The sequence below is a fragment of the Protomyctophum parallelum genome, assembly GCF_964188405.1.
Source record: "Protomyctophum parallelum genome assembly, chromosome: 21".
Lineage (NCBI taxonomy): Eukaryota > Metazoa > Chordata > Actinopteri > Myctophiformes > Myctophidae > Protomyctophum > Protomyctophum parallelum.
Window position 1 is genome coordinate 25,087,606 of NC_139713.1, and position 19,592 is coordinate 25,107,197.

The window sequence follows — 19,592 nt, forward strand, 5'->3', positions numbered from 1 at the left end:
TTTTCAATCAATCAATCAATGTGATATCTCAGGAACGCCTTGAACGCCTTATCACACTTTTCCACTAGGACCTCAAGTAGGTGGTCAAAGTTAAAGGTCAAGGCCACGTGCTCACAAAAATCACCTATTAAATTCCTTCAAGGTCTTCACTGGTTGGTGGAGGTAGACAACTGCAGTGTTGTCTAGTTTAATGCTACAATACAATACAATAAAACCAATTAAATGTATTGGCTAACTATACATTCTCTGCCCCTTCAAGCACTCAGATCTGACCCGGTCATTTTTGGAGGTCATGACAATTTACAACAATGCACAGATCACCTTCAGAGAAAAGTGTAAAGCACGAATTCGGAGGCAACTGGAAATCAGTAAGTCCGAAAATACAACCTCAATACACGCACACACATGCACGCGAGCGCACGCACACACGCGCATCCATTGTTCCCTTGCAGTTAAGCGTCAGTTAAATCTACCATCTGTTTCTTTTGTTGTGTACATCTGCATCCTTTCATAGTGTTTGCTCTGGAGGGGAGGTGGAGCGCTGCCCCTCTTTGAGAAATATGAGCTTGCTTGCAAAAGGATACACCTGTGGGTGGGTGTGTGTGTTAGCGTTTCTTTGGCAACTGTTGCTAGGGTAGTTGAGAAAGGTGCAGCAATAGTGGTTAATGTGACAATTGGTCAGTGATGAATATTCAGTATAAAAGTTACATTGAATACAGTCCTTCTGAAATGTCCTTACATGTAAGAATTTGACAGATCTAAGCTTAATTCCGGCATGCATGTCCCTCTATTTATGTTTATATTGAAACGCTTTTGTACATACTGCTTTATGCTTAGATTGTTGAAACATGTATATTAAATGCTAATGTTTATTTGCTACACTGGCTAATCTACTGTATGCTTTTAAAAAGACAAGCATTAAGCAGGATTTCGGCTGGTAAAATTCATGAATCCTACTAATTTTAAACCTACCGTTGTTAAGTTTCTGTTAAATCTGTATATGAATATAGAGGAAAAAGAAAAACACCTGCTCATTTACACATTTCTTTCCCCCATGTAAATTCAGCTGGTAAAATCACCACGGATGAAGAGTTGGAGGAGTTATTGCACAGTGGAAATCCTGCTGTCTTCACAGCTGATGTCAGTTGGATTTTCTACAACACAGACCATCAACCTGTTGATAAATGTTTAATCCTCGGATGTTATATTATCAGGGGTCATCAATACTGTATGTCCGTACACCCGTGGCAAGGAAAACTTTTGTTTGTTTTTAACCCATTTTGGGCGGTAACCACTTTTGGTGTTAGCATTATGTTGTGCTTTAGCTATTGAAAAATAGCAGATCTACAAGCTCGTAGCGTGCCTCCGAGTGGCGCGCTACGAGCTTGTAGGTCTGCTATTTTTGAAAAATCGAAGAACGACTGACAGAAACATAGCTTTTTCAGAAAACTGTCAGGATGTAGAAGACATTTTCTGAATCTGATCTCAGATCAAAATGGGTTAAACACCATTATAATATTCTTATGTTGACTCAATATGTATGACACTGATATACTATGACACTATATGGCACATTCTAGGACGGTAAAAAGTTTTATTTTCAAGGACCACCAATTAATTTACCTACATTTGGTTCCATTTGTACGCTCTCAGAGCTACAGATCTGTAATTTAGGGTTAGCTCTTCATACGTTATGTATACTCATTTTGTATATCCATGGCAAAAATAGAATCTTTGACATAAATGTCCACCACAAGCCAGCATGGCAATGATGACCCCTGGATATTATACATTTCTGTACTACTGTTGACAGATACGAGATCAGTAATAGCTTATTCAATACTAACATAAAAAGGTTCCAAGAAGAACACACCACAGCCCACGATGCATGTCTCTGTGCAGATGGTGTCGGACTCACAAACCACACGGCAGGCCTTGAGTGAGATCGAGTCTCGTCACCAGGACATCATCCTTCTGGAGACCAACATCAGAGAGCTGCAGGAGATGTTTGTGGACATCGCCGTGTTGGTAGAGACTCAAGTAAGACGTGACTCCCTGCATGCATGTCGGTGGCTGTAAATGGCTTTTCATCCACTTGCACCACCTGATTTTACAATGTTACTTCATAAGCACCTTTTGTCATATTAACAGTATGTGAATATGTAAATAATTTCTCCAAAGACAGTATGTCACGAGGAAAACAGAATATTTGTTTCCATTGGGGCAGACTTGAAGAAATCACTTATGCTTGGCGTTTAACCTCTTAAAGCCCAGCATTCCGATTCTGGGGGGAACATTCGCCAAAAATAGCTGATCTACAAGCTCACAATGTGTCACGTTGTGAGCTTGTATATCTTCTATTTTGTGGTGAAGAGACTTGCTGGGCTGAAAAAGAACACACCAAGTACAGTTCAACTCGGGTCCGTTGTACTAACCATAGAGGGTTAAGTGGTAATGTTGATGAATTCCAAATATTATCAAAGCATTCTGAGGCACCCCTGGACTTCATCAAGGTGCCACATTACCTACTTTGAGAGAATCCCTTCTGTATGTCATTCATATACAAATTGGTGTCGTTAGAGGTGTTAATTTACATTATTTTAATCGTGTCGCGGGCCGCATTGGACGGCCTGCGGATCGCCAGTTTGACACCCCACAGGCTCAACCTGCCATGCTGCTACACCGGTCTGCCACCAAGTATAAATCGGGCATTATTGTGGGCTCGGTAAGGTGAGCACACCAATGTTATGGTCACAATCTTTGTATTTATTGTTTTATTGGCCACAGGCCGAAATGAGTAATTTAGTTCCAGAGGCTGTGTGTATCTATATCTTTATTATATAATATATACCCAGCCTTTATTTGCCCTGGTTGAAGGTCAGTGATTATAGGACCAAGAAGAGGAGGACATGGTATCAGCTCTGGGGTTGTATAAGGAATGAGTCATATTAAACCTCAGTTAGGGCAATGCTAAACAAATTGTTCCACAAAGTCTGTTAATGAAATCTAAATTCAAATCTATTCTAATCTGTGCACTCTTTCAGGGAGACGTCATAAATAACATTGAGAAGAACGTGAGCACTGCTGTGGACTATGTGGACCAGGCCAAAGGAGAGACCAAGAAAGCGGTAGTCTACCAGAAACGGGCGCGCAGGGTAAGCTTCAACCTCGGCTTCTTCAAGTTGTTCCACAGCCCCGCTACTACAGCCCCTGATAAGCAGCCCTCTGACGTAGCAAATTAAGTATCAAATATAATGAGAGCGCATGTGCAGTCTTCTCGGTGAGCGAGAGAGGGACTAGTGCACATTCGCCCAACATCCCGTTAGTCCGACTACATGGCAGGTTAAGAAAGACTCACCCCGTGGCGTGCGGTTAGGGTTAGGGTTAGAGTTTGGGGTTAGGGTTAGTAATGTGTCGGACTAATGAGCGGTCGAAAAAAAAGTTTTATTACTGTGAAAACAAAAGGACTGGACTTAACTGCCTCTTCTTTCATCTTTTTGCTTTGAAATGTTAAACATTTTGCTGTCAAAGCAGAATGTGATGTGAATGTGTGTACTAATATGTGTTCTGTGGTTACATACAATAACATTATCAGCATGTTGTGTTCATACACAACATGCCAAATTCTAACCGTTTGTGTTGTTTGTCTCTCGGCAGAAGCATGTCATAATTGCCCTAGTGGTTGTGGTCCTGCTCGCTGTAATCGCTCTAGCGGTCGGGTTGTCTGTGGGCCTTCCCAAGGCCTAAACCCACCAACCTCAAACAGAGGTAACTACAATCTAACACTTTTGGGCCTGTTGTGCCAAAATTATCCAGCACAAATATGGAACAAAAAAGTACTGCATGCCTTTGTAAAGGTATTGAATTATATAACTTGAGCAATTATCTGATATAATATCACAGCTGTCATCTTGGGCAGCTCCACACCTGGTTGTAGTCTCATCTTGACTAACTAAAAGAAGACACAAGGGATTTTAAATGGTGACAATATCAATTATCTACCAGAAGATGGTGCTGAAACCCTGATAATGTAGTTCCTGATATTCTTTCTTCTCAAAACAGAGTGTGAGCCTGCTAGTGCAGGAATCTGCCAGATGAAATTCCATTTGCTCTGGCCTGGCGATGCCAAGCTAAACTTGCACACCGAATGTAAAACAAACAAACTTGAATATCCGTTATCCACATAGTGCCTTATTAGCTTTTATGTTGCTTTGACTTGTTACAGTGAGTTGTATTTGTGTATCTTGTCTTTTAATCTTGTCTCTTAATAGTGTATCTTTTACAGTACATTTCTTCCCACCTTTCATTTGTGTTGGCTACTTATAGAATACAATGCCAAATGTGTTCATTACTGTATATTTCGTCATTTTGTCCGAGTTTAATATAATGTTTCTTTTTAGAAACACTCCTTGTAAAATTGAGCAGCTATGATGATGAACAAAGCAAGAATAACACTGACTGACTTGTGGAAATGCTGTGCTGTGAAAACTGTAATGGGGTGCTATAGGAATGACATATTTTTATAGGCGACCCATGGGTTGGGTTCCCACTGCAGATTGCAGTGCATACGTTGGTTAGACATACTAACTAAGGTCATATTCACACCAGAAAGCTTTACTGCGATTAAAATGAATCCTGCTGCACATTTGTGAAGCCTCATTCAAATCCTAATGCGCATCAAAGAACCGCATTCTACTTCGTCAATAAACGGGGGTTTCGCTTCGCTTCCAATCGCACATGATTTCGATTTGGTGCAGGTGTGAATTCAATCCGCAGCAAATAAAGGAGAGACAGAGTTCCTCCGCCCCAATCCAGCCTGACTCTGATCCTCCGGGGATTATGCTTCAGTGTGAGAACGACAGTTCAGTTCGGTTTTATTTTCAGAGTCAATGGACAGTCAGGGGTCAGGGAGAAGCAGAATGCTGCTAACATAGCAATTAACTTGAAAAAATTTAACATAAATCACAGTACACAATCCCCCATATTATATATACCATGTCACCATATTTTTATATACTATACAATATAGTAGGCCTACATCACTGTTATTACCGTTTTACATCGTTATAATAATATATATATATTGTCACAATATAGTACATACTATAATATACTACATCACTGTCATTACCGTTCACATCATTACTATATATACATACATACATACAGTACATACATACAGTACACGTAACGTGTGTTTTACCATATTCATACATTCTGTACAGCCTCCTCTAATCTGTACCTTTCAAATATTGTTTTATATTTCTACTGTACTTGAGGTCCTTGTCTAAATCATTCCATATAGTTACCCCATGGGAGGAGATACACATGGCCTTCAGGTTGGTTCGCATCACATGTCATGAGTAGAACCCGAGGAGTGGACTGCATAGAATCTAGTAAAGTCCCTACGCAGCCGCCAGTATTCACCGCCCGCGTCGCCTTTCCTCTGGTTGACTCTGCTAAAACTCCCCAGTGACCCCAGTCTCTGCTGTCTCCGACCTTGACGTCTCAGCTGTGAACCCCTGAGCTGAAGCCCTCTGAACCCAGGATCCAGTATGCAGTCGAACCTCTCTTTGTTGTCGGGAAGCTGATGATTCAAGACATCAAGTCTCACACTGGTGAGACCATCAGACAGGATGAATTCTGCATGGGCCGTGTTGAGGACCAAGATGACAGGGGTGTAGGACACGATCTTCTTCATCTTGTCCAAGACACTGAAGGCCAGGTTTCCCAGGTGTTAGGCCTCGTCTATCAGCGCTCCTCCTGAGAGAGGCTGGGGGTCCGGCAGGGTGAAACGTACTCGTTCCATCGTCGTCTTGTACTTCCGCAGGAACGAGACGTGGTCGCCGGCTCTCAGAAGGTCCTCGGATGTCTCTGCATCTTAGAGGGACGTCTTGTTCAGCTCCTCAATCCTCTCCGTTATCTTCCGACTCTTCTGTGCCTCCTCTTGCCTCAGAGCAAAGATCCTGGCCGACTCTTCATTTTTCAGGAACTGACGTAATGCCTCAAACTGTGCCTTTATCCGTGTCTCCGTATTCTGGGCCTGAAGCTTGATGTGACCTCCCGTTTGGTCACATTCTGTTTTCACTTTATTAAAGACCTCCTCCAGTTTCTCCCTTAGAGACTTCAAGGAGTCCTGCACTTGCTCCTTGAATCGCCCCGACGCTTTGTCTACGTACGGGAACTTGTGTCCGGCGTGTTTTTACGAATCACACACATGAAACACGCCAGCTGTTCGTCGTCCCGGCAGAAGAGCCTGAGCTTTTCCCTGTGCACAGAGGTTCTCCGAGCTCACCGGTGAGGCACTTTCTCGCGTTTCTCCTCCAGATACTTCTCACACAGGTTCTTCAACACCAGGTTAGTGGCCAGTGGTTCACTGGTGGAGGTCTTTGTCCTCTTCTTACAGATGGGACACTCCTGCATCGGTCTTTGCGTCCACCACTCCTGCAGACAGTCTATGCAGAAGCTGTGGCTGTACGCCAGCACGACAGGATGTTTAAAGGTGTCATGGCACACAGGACAGGTGAGCTGCTCTTCCAGACAAGCGAAACGAGATGCCATTTCTGTCTGCAGTCACAATTGCCGATCTGGACAGACTGCCAACACCTGGAATACTAGAAAAGAAAAATATAATCATGAGCAAGTAGCAACAGTACTAGTAGTACTTCTAGTAGCAGTAGTAGGCTACTAGATGTGACAGCAGCACTTTTAATAGTGTAGCAGCACACCAGCAGTTATTTTGAACTGGAGTGGAGAGATAAGGAAATCCCAGAGGCTGATATTGAACAAACTATAGCAACAATGACTACTGTCTATCATCACAATGAGGGCCCGATGACACCCTGCATGCACGTTACCCTAATTTTACGTGACATCTTAACTATTACGGAGTATCATTTTTAACACCATAGATGTCACTGTGTAGTTTATGAATTGAACACATTGATAAAGGTCCCTGCTGCGTTTCCAATTGCTCCGGATGACAGTGCAGTGTGTGTGAAGGCAAACAGAGCAAATAATATGTGCAAGAATGATGCAACTTCTTCGCCCGTTCGCATCGACTCTACCGAAGTTCAGTTCAGTTTTATTTTCGGAATGGTGGACATACAGTTCATACACATACAGACATACAGGCCCTACCCCTGGAGTCCATTTGTATATTTAGGTGCACGTGTAGCAGACTGATGGGACATATATCTGCCTACACAGTGCATACATTCATGTTGTCCTTAGATATATACATTCATCTACACATATTCATATATATATATATATAAACATACCTACCTATAAATAAGCATATAAACATACATATACACAGCTACTTGCATACACAACAATATACATAGCATCAATACAATAATTCCTGCTGTGCAGTTGGCGGATTACTATATTATTTAGGGGATATTATGAGTATGATTCATATCTGTTATGATATCCTTATTGAATATATATATAATGAGTTACTTATAATGTATATGGTATAATATCTATGGTATAATATTATGTTTTACTATAATATGGTATAGTTTTACTATTGTATATATATGGTATGGTTTACTATTCTTATATAGTACACAATATGCACCACGGTTTACCAATGACAATAATAACAATTGTAGTTAATAATAATAATAATATATATGATATGATTTACTATACTTATATAGTACATAATATGTGTTATGGTTTACTAATAATGGTCTACTAATAATATACGATATGGTTTACTATAATTATATAGTACAGTACATCATAGTTCCCCTTTTGTAATGCCATTTGTATCTATCAAAAAAAAAAAAAAATCCACAGTAGTATACAGTAGGTGTGAATATGACCTAACCTAACTACAACTAACCCGTGGCAGGTTAGAACTAACAAATGGCTTCCTGTGAGGTTAGGTTTAGGGTTTAGGGTGTCGGACTAATGCCTGTCGAACTGTTAGTACGTCAGACCAAACACATGCAAAAGGGTAACCCAGGCAGGTGTTCCATGCAAAAAACGTACAAACTTAATGAACCCATCAAGTCAAGGAGGTGTCATAAAGTATCCAATACTGACCAGTTGATATGCTACATACACCGTTCCCAATAGCATATTGGTCTAATAATATTTCAAACAATCGGCTTAGAGAAATATTGTCTTTTCTTCAGTCAAATTCTGCATTGCGGATTTTGCACCAAAAAAAAAAGAAACTCATACAGGTTTTCTACAGTGCAGCTCCACAAGAGATGACGTCACTTGTCTATTGTGAATCCAGCTATGTTAAGTTTAGTTCTACAGTATACTCCGTCATGTGATGGTGTCGCACATCCAAATATAGACCATTTACAAGCTCCCTTGTGAGTTTGATCTGTACTGCTACTTTTGGTGCTGCCACCGTTATCGGGCTTCAGGCCTTACTTGTACACTGTGATGCCATTTCCAATGTTGAAAATAAAGAAAATAATGTGAGGGTGAGGTATTTTCATTTGTCATCGTAACAAATTAATTTGTCATTGTAACAAATTAGGTAGACTGGCTCCTCTGTAGCTTAATAACGGAATAAAGGGTTTTTTTTTTACCACACCATCCCTATTCTGGGCATGTAGGCCAAATAGCCGATCTACAAGCTCACAACAAAATCGCAACAGTGATGTGTTATGAGCTTGTAGATCGGGAGATGTTATAGAGGAAAGAAAGGAGGGGACTTTAGTAGTCAACAAAGTGTATAGGCTACATGGATTTGTGTGTCAATACTAGACTCAACTAGAGAGAGAGAGGGCGTGCGAGAGAGATAGACTATATCTGGCTCCTGCTTAAATGAAAACCTGCAAGAGGGATTAACCTTCAATAGTTTAAAATTGATATCAAGATCTTTCTCTGGACTTTCCCAAAGCATCCAAATGTCTGTTTATGCTGTTATAGTGTCCAATGCCGTGTATGGCATCTCAAGAGCGTAATATGTTACTTATTACATATTACTCCTTAAAAATGTAATATTATATTATGCTTGTAACAAAGAGTAATATGTAATTAATATATAATTACTTGCGCAAGCAGAGTGCGCAAGTAATATTTTCGCCCGGTCTCCTTCGTCGTGACAGCTGTTCCGCCATTCGAGGCTTACGCAGAAAAACATCAAATCTGTGCCTGTGTTGCTGGACCAATGATGACGAAATGACCATATTTCTTACGTCATCATTTAGAGCTAGTCATATGTATACTATATACATAATCAGTAAAAAATAAAATAGCAAATTGTGCCTCATCTGCTGGGACCAGAGTACGTGGTGTGTATGTGTATGACTAGCTCTAAATGATGACGTAAGAAATATGGTCATTTCGTCATCATTGGTCCAGCAACACAGGCACAGATTTGATGTTTTTCTGCGTAAGCCTCAAATGGCGGAACAGCTGTCACGGTTTTTGACGCAAAGTAACCACAGTATACCGCTAATCAACTTACAACTACACACTTTATACAGTATAGAGTATAGAGTATATATGTATACATATATAGTATATGCCTATATACTATATATATACTATATATATTTCTTACGTCATCATTTAGAGCTAGTCATACGTATACTATATACATAATCAGTAAAAAATAAAATAGCAAATTGTGCCTGATCTGCTGGGACCAGAGTACGTGGTGTGTATGTGTATGACTAGCTCTAAATGATGACGTAAGAAATATGGTCATTTGTGGTCATTTGGTCCAGCAACACAGGCACAGATTTGATGTTTTTCTGCGTAAGCCTCAAATGGCGGAACAGCTGTCACGGTTTTTGGCGCAAAGTAACCACAGTATACCGCTAATCAACTTACAACTACACACTTTATACAGTATAGAGTATAGAGTATATATGTATACGTATATAGTATATGCCTATATACTATACTATATATATATTTCTTACGTCATCATTTAGAGCTAGTCATACGTATACTATATACATAATCATTAAAAAATAAAATAGCTAATTGTGCCTGATCTGCTGGGACCAGAGTACGTGGTGTGTATGTGTATGACTAGAAAAACTAAAAAGGGATCCAGAATATATCTACAACGATAAAACAGTATTTCTTATATAGATAGAAACTTGAATCATACTTAATAATACTAGATGTTTATATGTATAAAGTAGGTAGCAAATAGTTACATCTAAACATTAATCATTTCAAACGTTCCTTCACAGAGATACTGAGATTTGACAGTTTACAGCGGTCGAAAGGACTTGCGCGCTCTGCTTGCGCACTAGTTGGCCATTTATGGCCTACTAGTGTGCAACAAGCAAGTATGCACTCGACAGAGTGCAGTTCTAGTTATTATATATTTCTTTTGCAAAAACAACGGATCCTACAACGCAATCTGTTTTGTCAGCTTCTTTTAGAACTGAATCCAATTGTTTTGAATAATAAGAAGAGTCACCAATCATCCAAAAAGGCTATAAAATAAAGCAGCAACTTGACCTTTTAAATGAAATGTTTCAAAACGGTAGCCAACAAATCCTGAGTAATATGTAATATGTGCTATTTTTTTTTAGAAATGAATATGGTATAGTATCACTATTTACACTACTCGTTATTGGGTAAAGTAAAATATTACAGTAATATATTACTAACTCCCCAACACTGGCTTTTAGTGTCCAATGCAACCAATCATTTTTATGTCCTTTTGATGCAATCATGTGCTGACAAAAGTGCTCAGAATAGTAACAGAATGGCTAATGTGATTCTATTGCACGTGGCACGTCTGTCGAATGGAATTACACAGCAAAACCTTTCTGAGCTGAAGGTCATTGTTTTCTCACTCCACAGTGGTGTCTTCTGAGAGGATGGGCTCTGAGGAAGAGTTTATGTAAAATTGGCCATTTGGTCCAAAATGTTAAAAGATAATGGTATTTAAGTAATTACTATACATGATTCGAATATGATTGAACATTTGGTGTGTGTGTGTGTGTGTGTGTGTGTGTGTGTGTGTGTGTGTGTGTGTGTGTGTGTGTGTGTGTGTGTGTGTGTGTGTGTGTGTGTGTGTGTGTGTGTGTGTGTGTGTGTGTGTGTGTGTGTGTGTGTGTGTGTGTGTGTGTGTGTGTGTGTGTGTGTGTGTGTGTGTGTGTCAGACAAAATATCCACGTTTACACTCCTTTTTCCAGTGTAAATAATACAAACAAATGTTTGATAATTAACAGGAGGATGCAATCAAGCCAGAAGAGAAACAATGAAGACCACCAATAATGTATTCTCCATAATTTAAAAAAATGTGGCATATCATTTATTAATTGGCCTAAAAGACTGGTGTCTTTTTTTTAGAAGTCAAATGGATTAATGTTCTTAAATGGATCAATGTACAGACGTTTTTTGCTACTGTGATCGGGTTTGGGTTTTCCTGCGTCATCAGGGCTGCTGAGCGGCATGGGCGGGGTTTCCCTGTAAGCAGTAAGCAAACACACTGGCATTAGCTAAGCATTAGTAGAGCGTTAGTCTCTCGAGACAGACTGGAAAAGAGAGTGCTGTTTTCCTTTCTTTTTGGACGATGGGTTCTCAGATTGGCTAAGCATAGACATGGCCCTGTGCCATATAATACACAGCGCCCTCTGTCTGTACTGGAGGGCTTTGCACAGTCAGTTGGGCCTCTGCACCTTCTAGCATTACCATGGCTTTCCACATTGACTGCACCACAGGAAGAGTGCCATGTCGAACCCAATGACCCCTCTCTCTCTTTCTCCCCCCCCCCCCCTCTCTCACACCTTAGTGTCTCTCTCTGTCTGCCTATCTTGACGTGATTACACAGCATCCCTCTGCTCTTAGCTAGCAAATAATTGTCACTGGACAGACAAAAAGCGGTATGTACAATTACAGTAAGCGCATAGGGAGAGAAATAGACAATCAGAAATAGGCAAAAAATTGGTTTCTTTATTGGTTGTATCAGAGTGATGGCATCCTCAAATCAGGGCACAGCCTGTTTGCACGGGCTGTAAGTGAGTGTTTGTTTAGGTGTAAGAGCGAGAGAGGTAGTGCTATAGGGCGTCTGTTTGAACCGACAGGTCATTCATTCTATCCCACACATGGAACAGCGTTACTCTGTCATTTCATCAAAACAGGAGGCTAGCTAGCCTAAAGTAGCTGCAGTTGGCCTTTTTTTGTCATCCACAATGACCTAGGATGGAATGGACCGCTGGTGAGGGTTGTGTACTAGAGTGCACACAGCACAAACCAGTGTTAAGTTTAACTCAGGGAGTGTGAACCCGAACCCTTTGTTTGGGGGTCCTTTTTGTTTCCAGCGTGGGAGGAGCTCGGGTCCAAAAATGAACCCATTTCGGATGCATTTTGTACTCTCGCAAGAGTTAAAAACAACCCTCCTGACTTTGCCGTGTGTAGGGAGCAGATGGACAGGATTGGGGATAGACAAGATGGACGTGTTCAGGAAAGTGGGAGCTACACAGTCTCTAGTTTTTTGTTTTTTCTTTGTTTTTCTTTACTTCTTTGCTTTGCCCTGGGCGGCCACGGCCTCCATGGCCTTCTTCACCGTCTCCTCGTCGCCCAGGAACGCCATGGGCTTGATGGGCTTCAGGTCTGCGTCCAGCTCGTACACGATGGGGATTCCTGTGGGCAGGTTCAGCTCCATGATGGCTGCGTCGGACATACCTGGAGAGACCGGACAGACAAGAGACAAGCAGGAAGAGAGAAAGCTCTGCTTAGAATTGGACACACACTACATGTACTGTACATACAGCTGGCTATGGGTCATGGACAGTGGTAGAAAAAAGTATTCACGTTTTAGTTTTTTTACTTAGGAGATATCAACAACATTCAGTGTTTGTACACAGACATGAGAGGTGTTGCAAAACAGATTCAAATCTGGCTCCACCCCCCCCCCCCCCCCCCCAACCCCTCAAGCATACCCCTCAAATGCCCCAGCCACTATAGCATTGTTCATATGAACTACTTTGTCCACGCTTATTCATTGTAATGATCAAAATTGCTAATGATAGCAACCCGCCAGGCAGGCATAGGCAGGTCATCCGACGGTGGTCTCACCATAGCTACTTCCACCATTTCAACAAATAAAATAAGCACCAAAAAAAAACACTTCACATGAACAATATTAATGTACGGTCGGTAACCACCCAGGAGATTTGGTGGGGGATCCAAGGTTCTGTCGGATCCCTCCCCTCCCCCGAGTTCTCCCCGGAGGTCTGCTGCTGTGAAACACATGCACCCCGCGGGAGGTAAGCCAGTAGGCCAGCGGTGTGAGCGAGGGCTGCTGCCTCCTGCTGCTGCTGGATTTAACTCCACCCAGACCAGGCACTACATAGCGATTCTCTTTCACATGAACAATGTTGGTAAAACTACGATATTTTAGGGGAAATATATATTATATATTGGTATGGTCGATTATTTAAAAAAATATATACCGGTATATATTTTAAAATTTGGCTAAGTAAAATGCAATATAGAAATACAAAAAGTCCTGAATTCAGCATTTACTTGAGCTAAAGTACAAATGTATTGGTATCAAAATGTACTTAAAGTACCAAAAGTAGAAAGTGTGCATTTTGCAGAATGTCCCATTTCACACATTTTCAAATGTATGAAAAATATTTTGAAAATGGCAGATCTACAAGCTCATTGTGAGCTTGTAGGTCGACTATTTTCATATGGCCGAAATGAATATAGGGCTAAAGTGTATAACGTATGTTTTGTAATAATAATCTAAATCTACAAAGTAACTAGTAGCTAAAGTTTTCAAATACATGTACTGGAGTAAAAGTACAATATTTTGATCAAAGATGTAGTGGAGTAAAAGTATTGGAAATACTCAAGTAATGTAAAAAAAAATCTAAAATACAGTACTAAAGTAAATGTAATTACTAATCACATTTACCTTAGTACTGTATTTTACATTGTTTTTATTTTAATTAACGAATTACTAATTAGTTAATTTCCACCACTGGAATTAGACTGGAATGTATCGTTACACCCCTAGTCACGTGTCAGGGACAGCTAGCATCACAAATGGATGTACATGCTGCAGGATACCTAATTGGAGTCAGGTGGGACTACCTGTTGTGCATTGGGTTAATGCACACAGAATAAATCAGTCATCACCACACATGTAGTCACAGGCAGAGACTGTCTCTGTCATTACAGGGCCTGTATCAGACATTTCCTGTTACTTGCTTCCTTGGCTTGCGTCTATCTACTAACTACATTACCGGTACTTCAAAGGCATGGCAAGCAGTGTGTGTGGTCACGTGGAAATAAAGAGAACTTTAAGTTCTATGTCTGTCCTACAACTGAGCCTGTCACACATCATTTTGAATCACTGTCTGTTACTAACACTTTCGAGGTGTTGAGTTGTTTTTAGAGCTCTCCTTAGCCTCTACTGTGGGTGACCAATCAGAGCCCACTATTCAAAGTGAGACTTTTATGTTGTGACGTGCAATCTGTTTGTAACCGGCGACCGCCCCTTGGAAATAAATCTTGCACACCGAAGTTCCAGACTAATATCTACGCAATAATATTAGTCTGAAGTTCCAGACTAATGTCTAGTCTACGCATTGATGTTTGGCCATGCCAGGCTATCCTTTTGTAACTCTGAGACTGAGCATACAGTCAAGCATACAGTGCAGACATTTGCCTATAACCTTTCTGCAGAAAGGTCGTGACTGAAACAGGAGCCAAGGTCATGGCCTTCTCCACTGTCTGTGAGCTTGGGACGAGTCACCATGCTATTTTTAGATTCTGTGATGTAAACTGGGGAACTGTGTGTGTGTGTGTGTGTGTGTGTGTGTGTGTGTGTGTGTGTGTGTGTGTGTGTGTGTGTGTGTGTGTGTGTGTGTGTGTGTGTGTGTGTGTGTGTGTGTGTGTGTGTGTGCGCGTGCGCGTGCATGCACGGCACCGCATGCGTGTGTCTTATGTCTGTCGTACTGTATGTGAACATTCCTGGAGCACGGGACAGGTTAGCCTATGCCTCTTGAAACATGACATCTTTGACCTTTTAACTTGGATTCCCTTGTAATGGGGCAGCAGTGGCTCAGGGGTAGAGTGGCCGGTAGTCGGTAGAGCAGCCGGATGTGAACCGTGAGGTTCCCAGTTCAATTCCGGGCTCCCCCAGAGTTAGTGTCAAAGTGTCCTTGAGCATTTAAGACGCTGAACCCCTAATTGCTACCGATGAGCTCGATGCCTTGCATGGTTTCCTCTGCCATCGGTGTGTGAATGGGTGAATGTAATGCACAGTCACTGTAAAGCACTTTGGATTTTATTTACCATTTAATGCATTCATACATAACCCTACATACATACCAACTACAGGCCCATTTTACTGGTGATAAATCGCACATGATATATTCCCAATTTGTGTCATTAGGTGCACTTAAGTCTATCTATATGCTGTTTTTTATTTTTGTATGGGCAAATGCACAGGTATCTACTTATACATTGTACATCTGACCAGCCCAGGCACGGGTACCTGTTTCGTCCTCACTGCGGTGCTGCTATTGCAGCTGAATTTCCCTCAAGATCAATGCAAAGGTCTATCAATAAATCTATTCCCTGCCTAGAATGTCCTTATTCCCGTTCTACTTTCCACTCCTCTGTATGTCATCTCTATTTTACTAGTAAAAGTAAAAGTATCAAGACTGCAATATAGAAATAGTCTGTTCGGAATAAAAAAACTACTTGAGTAAAAGTACAAAAGTACTCGGAATGTCCCATTTCAAGTTTTCAAATGTATAAAAAATCTTTTGAAAATAGCAGATCTACAAGCTGTGAGCTTGTACATATGCTACTTTCAAATGGCCGGAATGAAGTGGCTAATGTATGTTTCATCTACAAAGTAACTAGTAACCAAAGTTTTCAAATAATTGTAGTGGAGTAAAAGTACAATATTTGAATCTTAGATCTTAGTGAAGCAGAGGTAAAAGTGCATATTGACAGTAGTGCTCACCCTCCAAGTGCTTGACGATGCCACGGAGACTGTTGCCATGGGCAGCGATGATGACGTTCTTGCCGGCCTTGATCTGTGGTGCGATGACGTCGTTCCAGAACGGCAGAGCGCGGGCGATGGTGTCCTTCAATGACTCACATGTGGGCAGTTCACCGGCCTTCAGGTCCTTGTAACGCCTCGACTGGTGCATGGCAGCAGAGAGAGAACAGAAGCACATTGAATGGTCACTGCAATACAGTGACAGCTGCAAACGTTACGTAACCCACCGGTTGTGTGTAGTGTTGATTTTGATTTGGTTTTAGTCAGTCTTTTGAATACATTTTCATTTAGTTTCATTTTAGTCAACTGAAATGTGTTCGTGTTAGTCTGGTTTTAGTTGACGAAATATACGATTTTAGTTACTGAATTACTGAATCTGCAGTTGATTTAGTGGACTGAAATGTATTTTGGCAGACCTTGATGATTTTAGACTTGGTTGCATGCTGAAACTTGTAGAGCTTGTAGATCTGCTATCAGCATGCAACCAAGCATAAAATGACTCGTCTTTTAGTTCTCCTCCAGGCCCTCCTTAACATTTTAGTTTTTATTTGTATTTGTTGACGAAATTGTCAATATATTTTGTCATAGTTTTATTCGTCATAGCTTAGTTCTTATTTAGTTACTTTTTATTCAGTTTTCCTCAGTGAAAAAAGGTAGTCGACAAACATTTTTCGTCATAGTTTTCGTCTACGAAATCAACACTATAGTGAGCAAATGGTGGGTTGTGTGGCACTTTATTGTGATGAATGAGATAGCTAACTGGACTGGATCTTTCAACAAAGTTCCAAATTAGTTTTTGCATACTAATCCTGTGAACGTTCAGACATTTAGGTCAGGTGTGCAATTGATCCAAATCTATGAATCACACATTCTAATGAAGTTTGGAATGTCTTTTCCCTTGTTTCCAGTTAAACACTTTATCTGTGGCGTCTTTTTTGGGGGGGATGTCATCAATAATTGGCCTGCCAATTATTGCCTACGATTTGTGCACACCTGTGTGCACAAATACATGGCAGGTGTGCACGCTTGTACATCTGTGTATTTTCCTCAGATTTTCAAGTGATTAACCCAGTAAGACCATGCATCTATGTCAGCTTAGCTTTTAAACATTATTTAGCTGTTCAAAGCTGTTCTTTACAAACAAAGAAAATTACCTGCACACTGTCGGAAACTTGTCAAAAATAACGACCGAAATAAAATATCAACATTTATGGCAAGTTTCCGACAGTGTGTGGGCCCTTTTTAAATGTTTTTTGTTGTTGTGGCTTTCGCCTTTATTTTATAGAGGGACAGACAGTAGGCTGGGGAGAGAGATGGGGGGTGACATGCAGTAAAGGCCGTCGGGATCGGGAGTCGAACCCGTGGCACAATGCCAGACTGGATTGCCAGCCAAGGTGCCTGGACCACTGAGCCATGGCCCAGGCCAAAGATACCCTTTTTAATATACCGGTCACCAATCTGTTGAGGTGTGCATCTGCCTTTTTATATAAAACTTTAGCTGTTGAAAAATAGATCTACAAGCTCATAGCGTGCCGTGCTATAAGCTTGTAGATCTGCTATTTTTGAAAACTTTGCTTCTGGGGGGTCCCTGGAACAACATATTTTAAGATGGGGGTCCGCGGCCAAAGTACATCATTTTGGGGGTCCTTGACACGAAAAGGTTTGCGCACCACTGACATATAAACACAGGTTTTTCAGAAAACTGTCAGTATTTAGAAGACATTTTGTTAGAATCTGGTCTCTCAGGTCTCAATGGGTTCACTGACTCACCTGGCTGATGATCTTGTGGTAGTTGTGTCCCTCGTCCATGGGGGGAGGGGGGGTGTCGAAGGAGCGGCGCCAGATCTTCACCTGCTCCTCGCCGTGCTTCTCGGCTGTCTCGGCCTTGTTGAGGCCGGTCAGGCCGCCGTAGTGGCGCTCGTTGAGGCGCCAGGTGCGGTGCACGGGCAGCCACATCTGGTCCGTACCCTCCATGATGGTCCACAGGGTCTTGACGGCACGCTTCAGCACGGACGTGTAGCACACGTCGAACTTCATGCCGGCCTCCTTGACGGCCAGGGCGCCGCGCTTGGCCTCTTCCAGGCCCTTCTCGCTGAGGTCGGCGTCGAACCAGCCGCAGAAGCGGTTCTCCTGGTTCCAGCAGCTCTCGCCGTGGCGCACAATAACCAGACGGTGGGCGGCAGCCATGTTTCACAGCGTTTTTTACCCTGAACCGAACACAAAGAGGCACACGCACACACTCCCTGACCAACAGTGAGCACTGAGCCCCACATACCATGTTCTTTTTATAGTGGCCTGGCTGGAATGTGACTGTGCCCGCCCGCCGGACGCGTCTCTGGGAGCTTCCTCCAGTGAGGATCCCTTATCGTGTGACGGACAACCAGGTTCGGCCAATGAGTTCCCACCTCTGGTGGTGTCCAGTCGGCTGGTGTCCTGGCTGGGAAGGGCAGAGGTCGTGGATCGAGCCAAAAATAGCAACATGACTTTTAAACCGAGCACTTGTGGAATAAAAGTGTAAAGATCAGAGTTGGCTGCAGAGGGTCAGAACAGGAAGGACATTTGTAGATGGATTTCTTATAGAATTATTCAGACTTTTTTTGCACTTCAGCAATGAGCTACTTCCAAAGAGTGCATTTCCACATTATTGAGACTACCACTGCTTCCTGCTACTATAATAACAAAAGTGAGATAGTAGTAATGCCATAGTAATATAGTAGTAATAAAGAGAAATATAAGAAATATTAATACACATCATATAATAGTAGAACTTTACTTGATAGCTAGAAATTGCTGACCCAATAATCAGATTTAGACCAATCTAGAAATCTGAAATGATAACACGTGTTTTCATATAGGTCCTTTATCCAAGGCGCTTTATGTGTGCATTATATTATTCATAGACACATTCACACATCTACTGCAGCAAATGACCGGACTACAGTAAAGATGGCTGTGTCTCTATTGTCCAGTCCAGTGTGACATCTGTTTCTAATTACTTTATTAACATTGTCAACCAGCAGGTGTCCTACCTGACACACCAGGGTGGAAAGAGTAGGGATAGGGAGACCATGCACTTCCAGCCATAGCAGATGTGTTAGCAGTTACATTGTATTAACTTACATTACCAATACAGATTGGTTGAAATGTTCGAAATCATAGTAGCATAACATTAAAGCCAACTCAATAAACAATCCGTGTGGATATACTGTCAGATTTGAGTTGAGGCCCCTGCATGCCTCATGTATTGAACTTGACTCGTGAAAAGTGTGTAGAAGCCAATTCACTGTGTTTTTTGATTATTATTTCTGTTATTATTTAGCCTAGAATATTCTGAAGATAATTGGTTAATTGGGTTAGTGGGTTGGGCACAGACGGGCACGCCTCCAGGCCTAGGGGTTAGTTATGGACAGCCTGTGGGGGGAATTCATGCACCTTGTGGATACATGGTTTTTACCAGCAACATGGAAGATGTTTGTACCATGCATTTTACTTGAAATAAACGCAAAGCAAATGAAGGTACCAAGTGGACAATGACATTCTTCCTACTGCGTACACCTAAACCCATAGAATGGGTGCATCAGTGAGTTTGTTATACAAAAGGTTGAAAGCTGAC

General features: G+C 41.6%; 2 protein-coding genes across 3 annotated transcripts in view; one reads left to right on the forward strand and one right to left on the reverse strand.

Moving 5' to 3' along the window:
• Nucleotides 1-19,592, forward strand: part of LOC310878569 (syntaxin-2-like) — a 31,331-nt gene that overhangs the window by 4,657 nt on the left and 7,082 nt on the right. The window contains exons 6-10 of one of the 2 annotated variants that reach the window (XM_083792912.1): nt 260-368; nt 1,067-1,140; nt 1,903-2,040; nt 3,045-3,155; nt 3,658-6,276. In XM_083792912.1, the coding sequence (XP_083649038.1) occupies nt 260-368; nt 1,067-1,140; nt 1,903-2,040; nt 3,045-3,155; nt 3,658-3,747 (522 nt within the window). In that variant the 3' untranslated portion in view covers nt 3,748-6,276. Of the gene's footprint in view, nt 1-259; nt 369-1,066; nt 1,141-1,902; nt 2,041-3,044; nt 3,156-3,657; nt 6,277-19,592 lie in introns of those variants that run through there. The other variant, XM_083792913.1, reaches the window with a different exon arrangement.
• Nucleotides 11,885-18,226, reverse strand: pgam2 (phosphoglycerate mutase 2 (muscle)). Its single transcript, XM_083794104.1, has 3 exons — nt 17,750-18,226; nt 15,941-16,121; nt 11,885-12,636 (listed from the first exon to the last, which is right to left on the reverse strand). The coding sequence occupies exons 1-3, from the start codon at nt 18,164-18,166 to the stop codon at nt 12,467-12,469; spliced, it is 768 nt and encodes a 255-aa protein (XP_083650230.1). The 5' UTR covers nt 18,167-18,226; the 3' UTR covers nt 11,885-12,466.

Coding starts and splice junctions, on each gene's coding strand:
- pgam2 (XM_083794104.1), bottom strand. CDS start 18,166: ATGGCTGCCGCCCACCGTCTGGTTATTGTGCGCCACGGCGAGAGCTGC. Junction 16,122..17,749: donor ACCACAAGATCATCAGCCAG/GTGAGTCAGTGA, acceptor GCCATGCACCAG/TCGAGGCGTTACAAGGACCT. Junction 12,637..15,940: donor CATCGTCAAGCACTTGGAGG/GTGAGCACTACT, acceptor CGGTCTCTCCAG/GTATGTCCGACGCAGCCATC.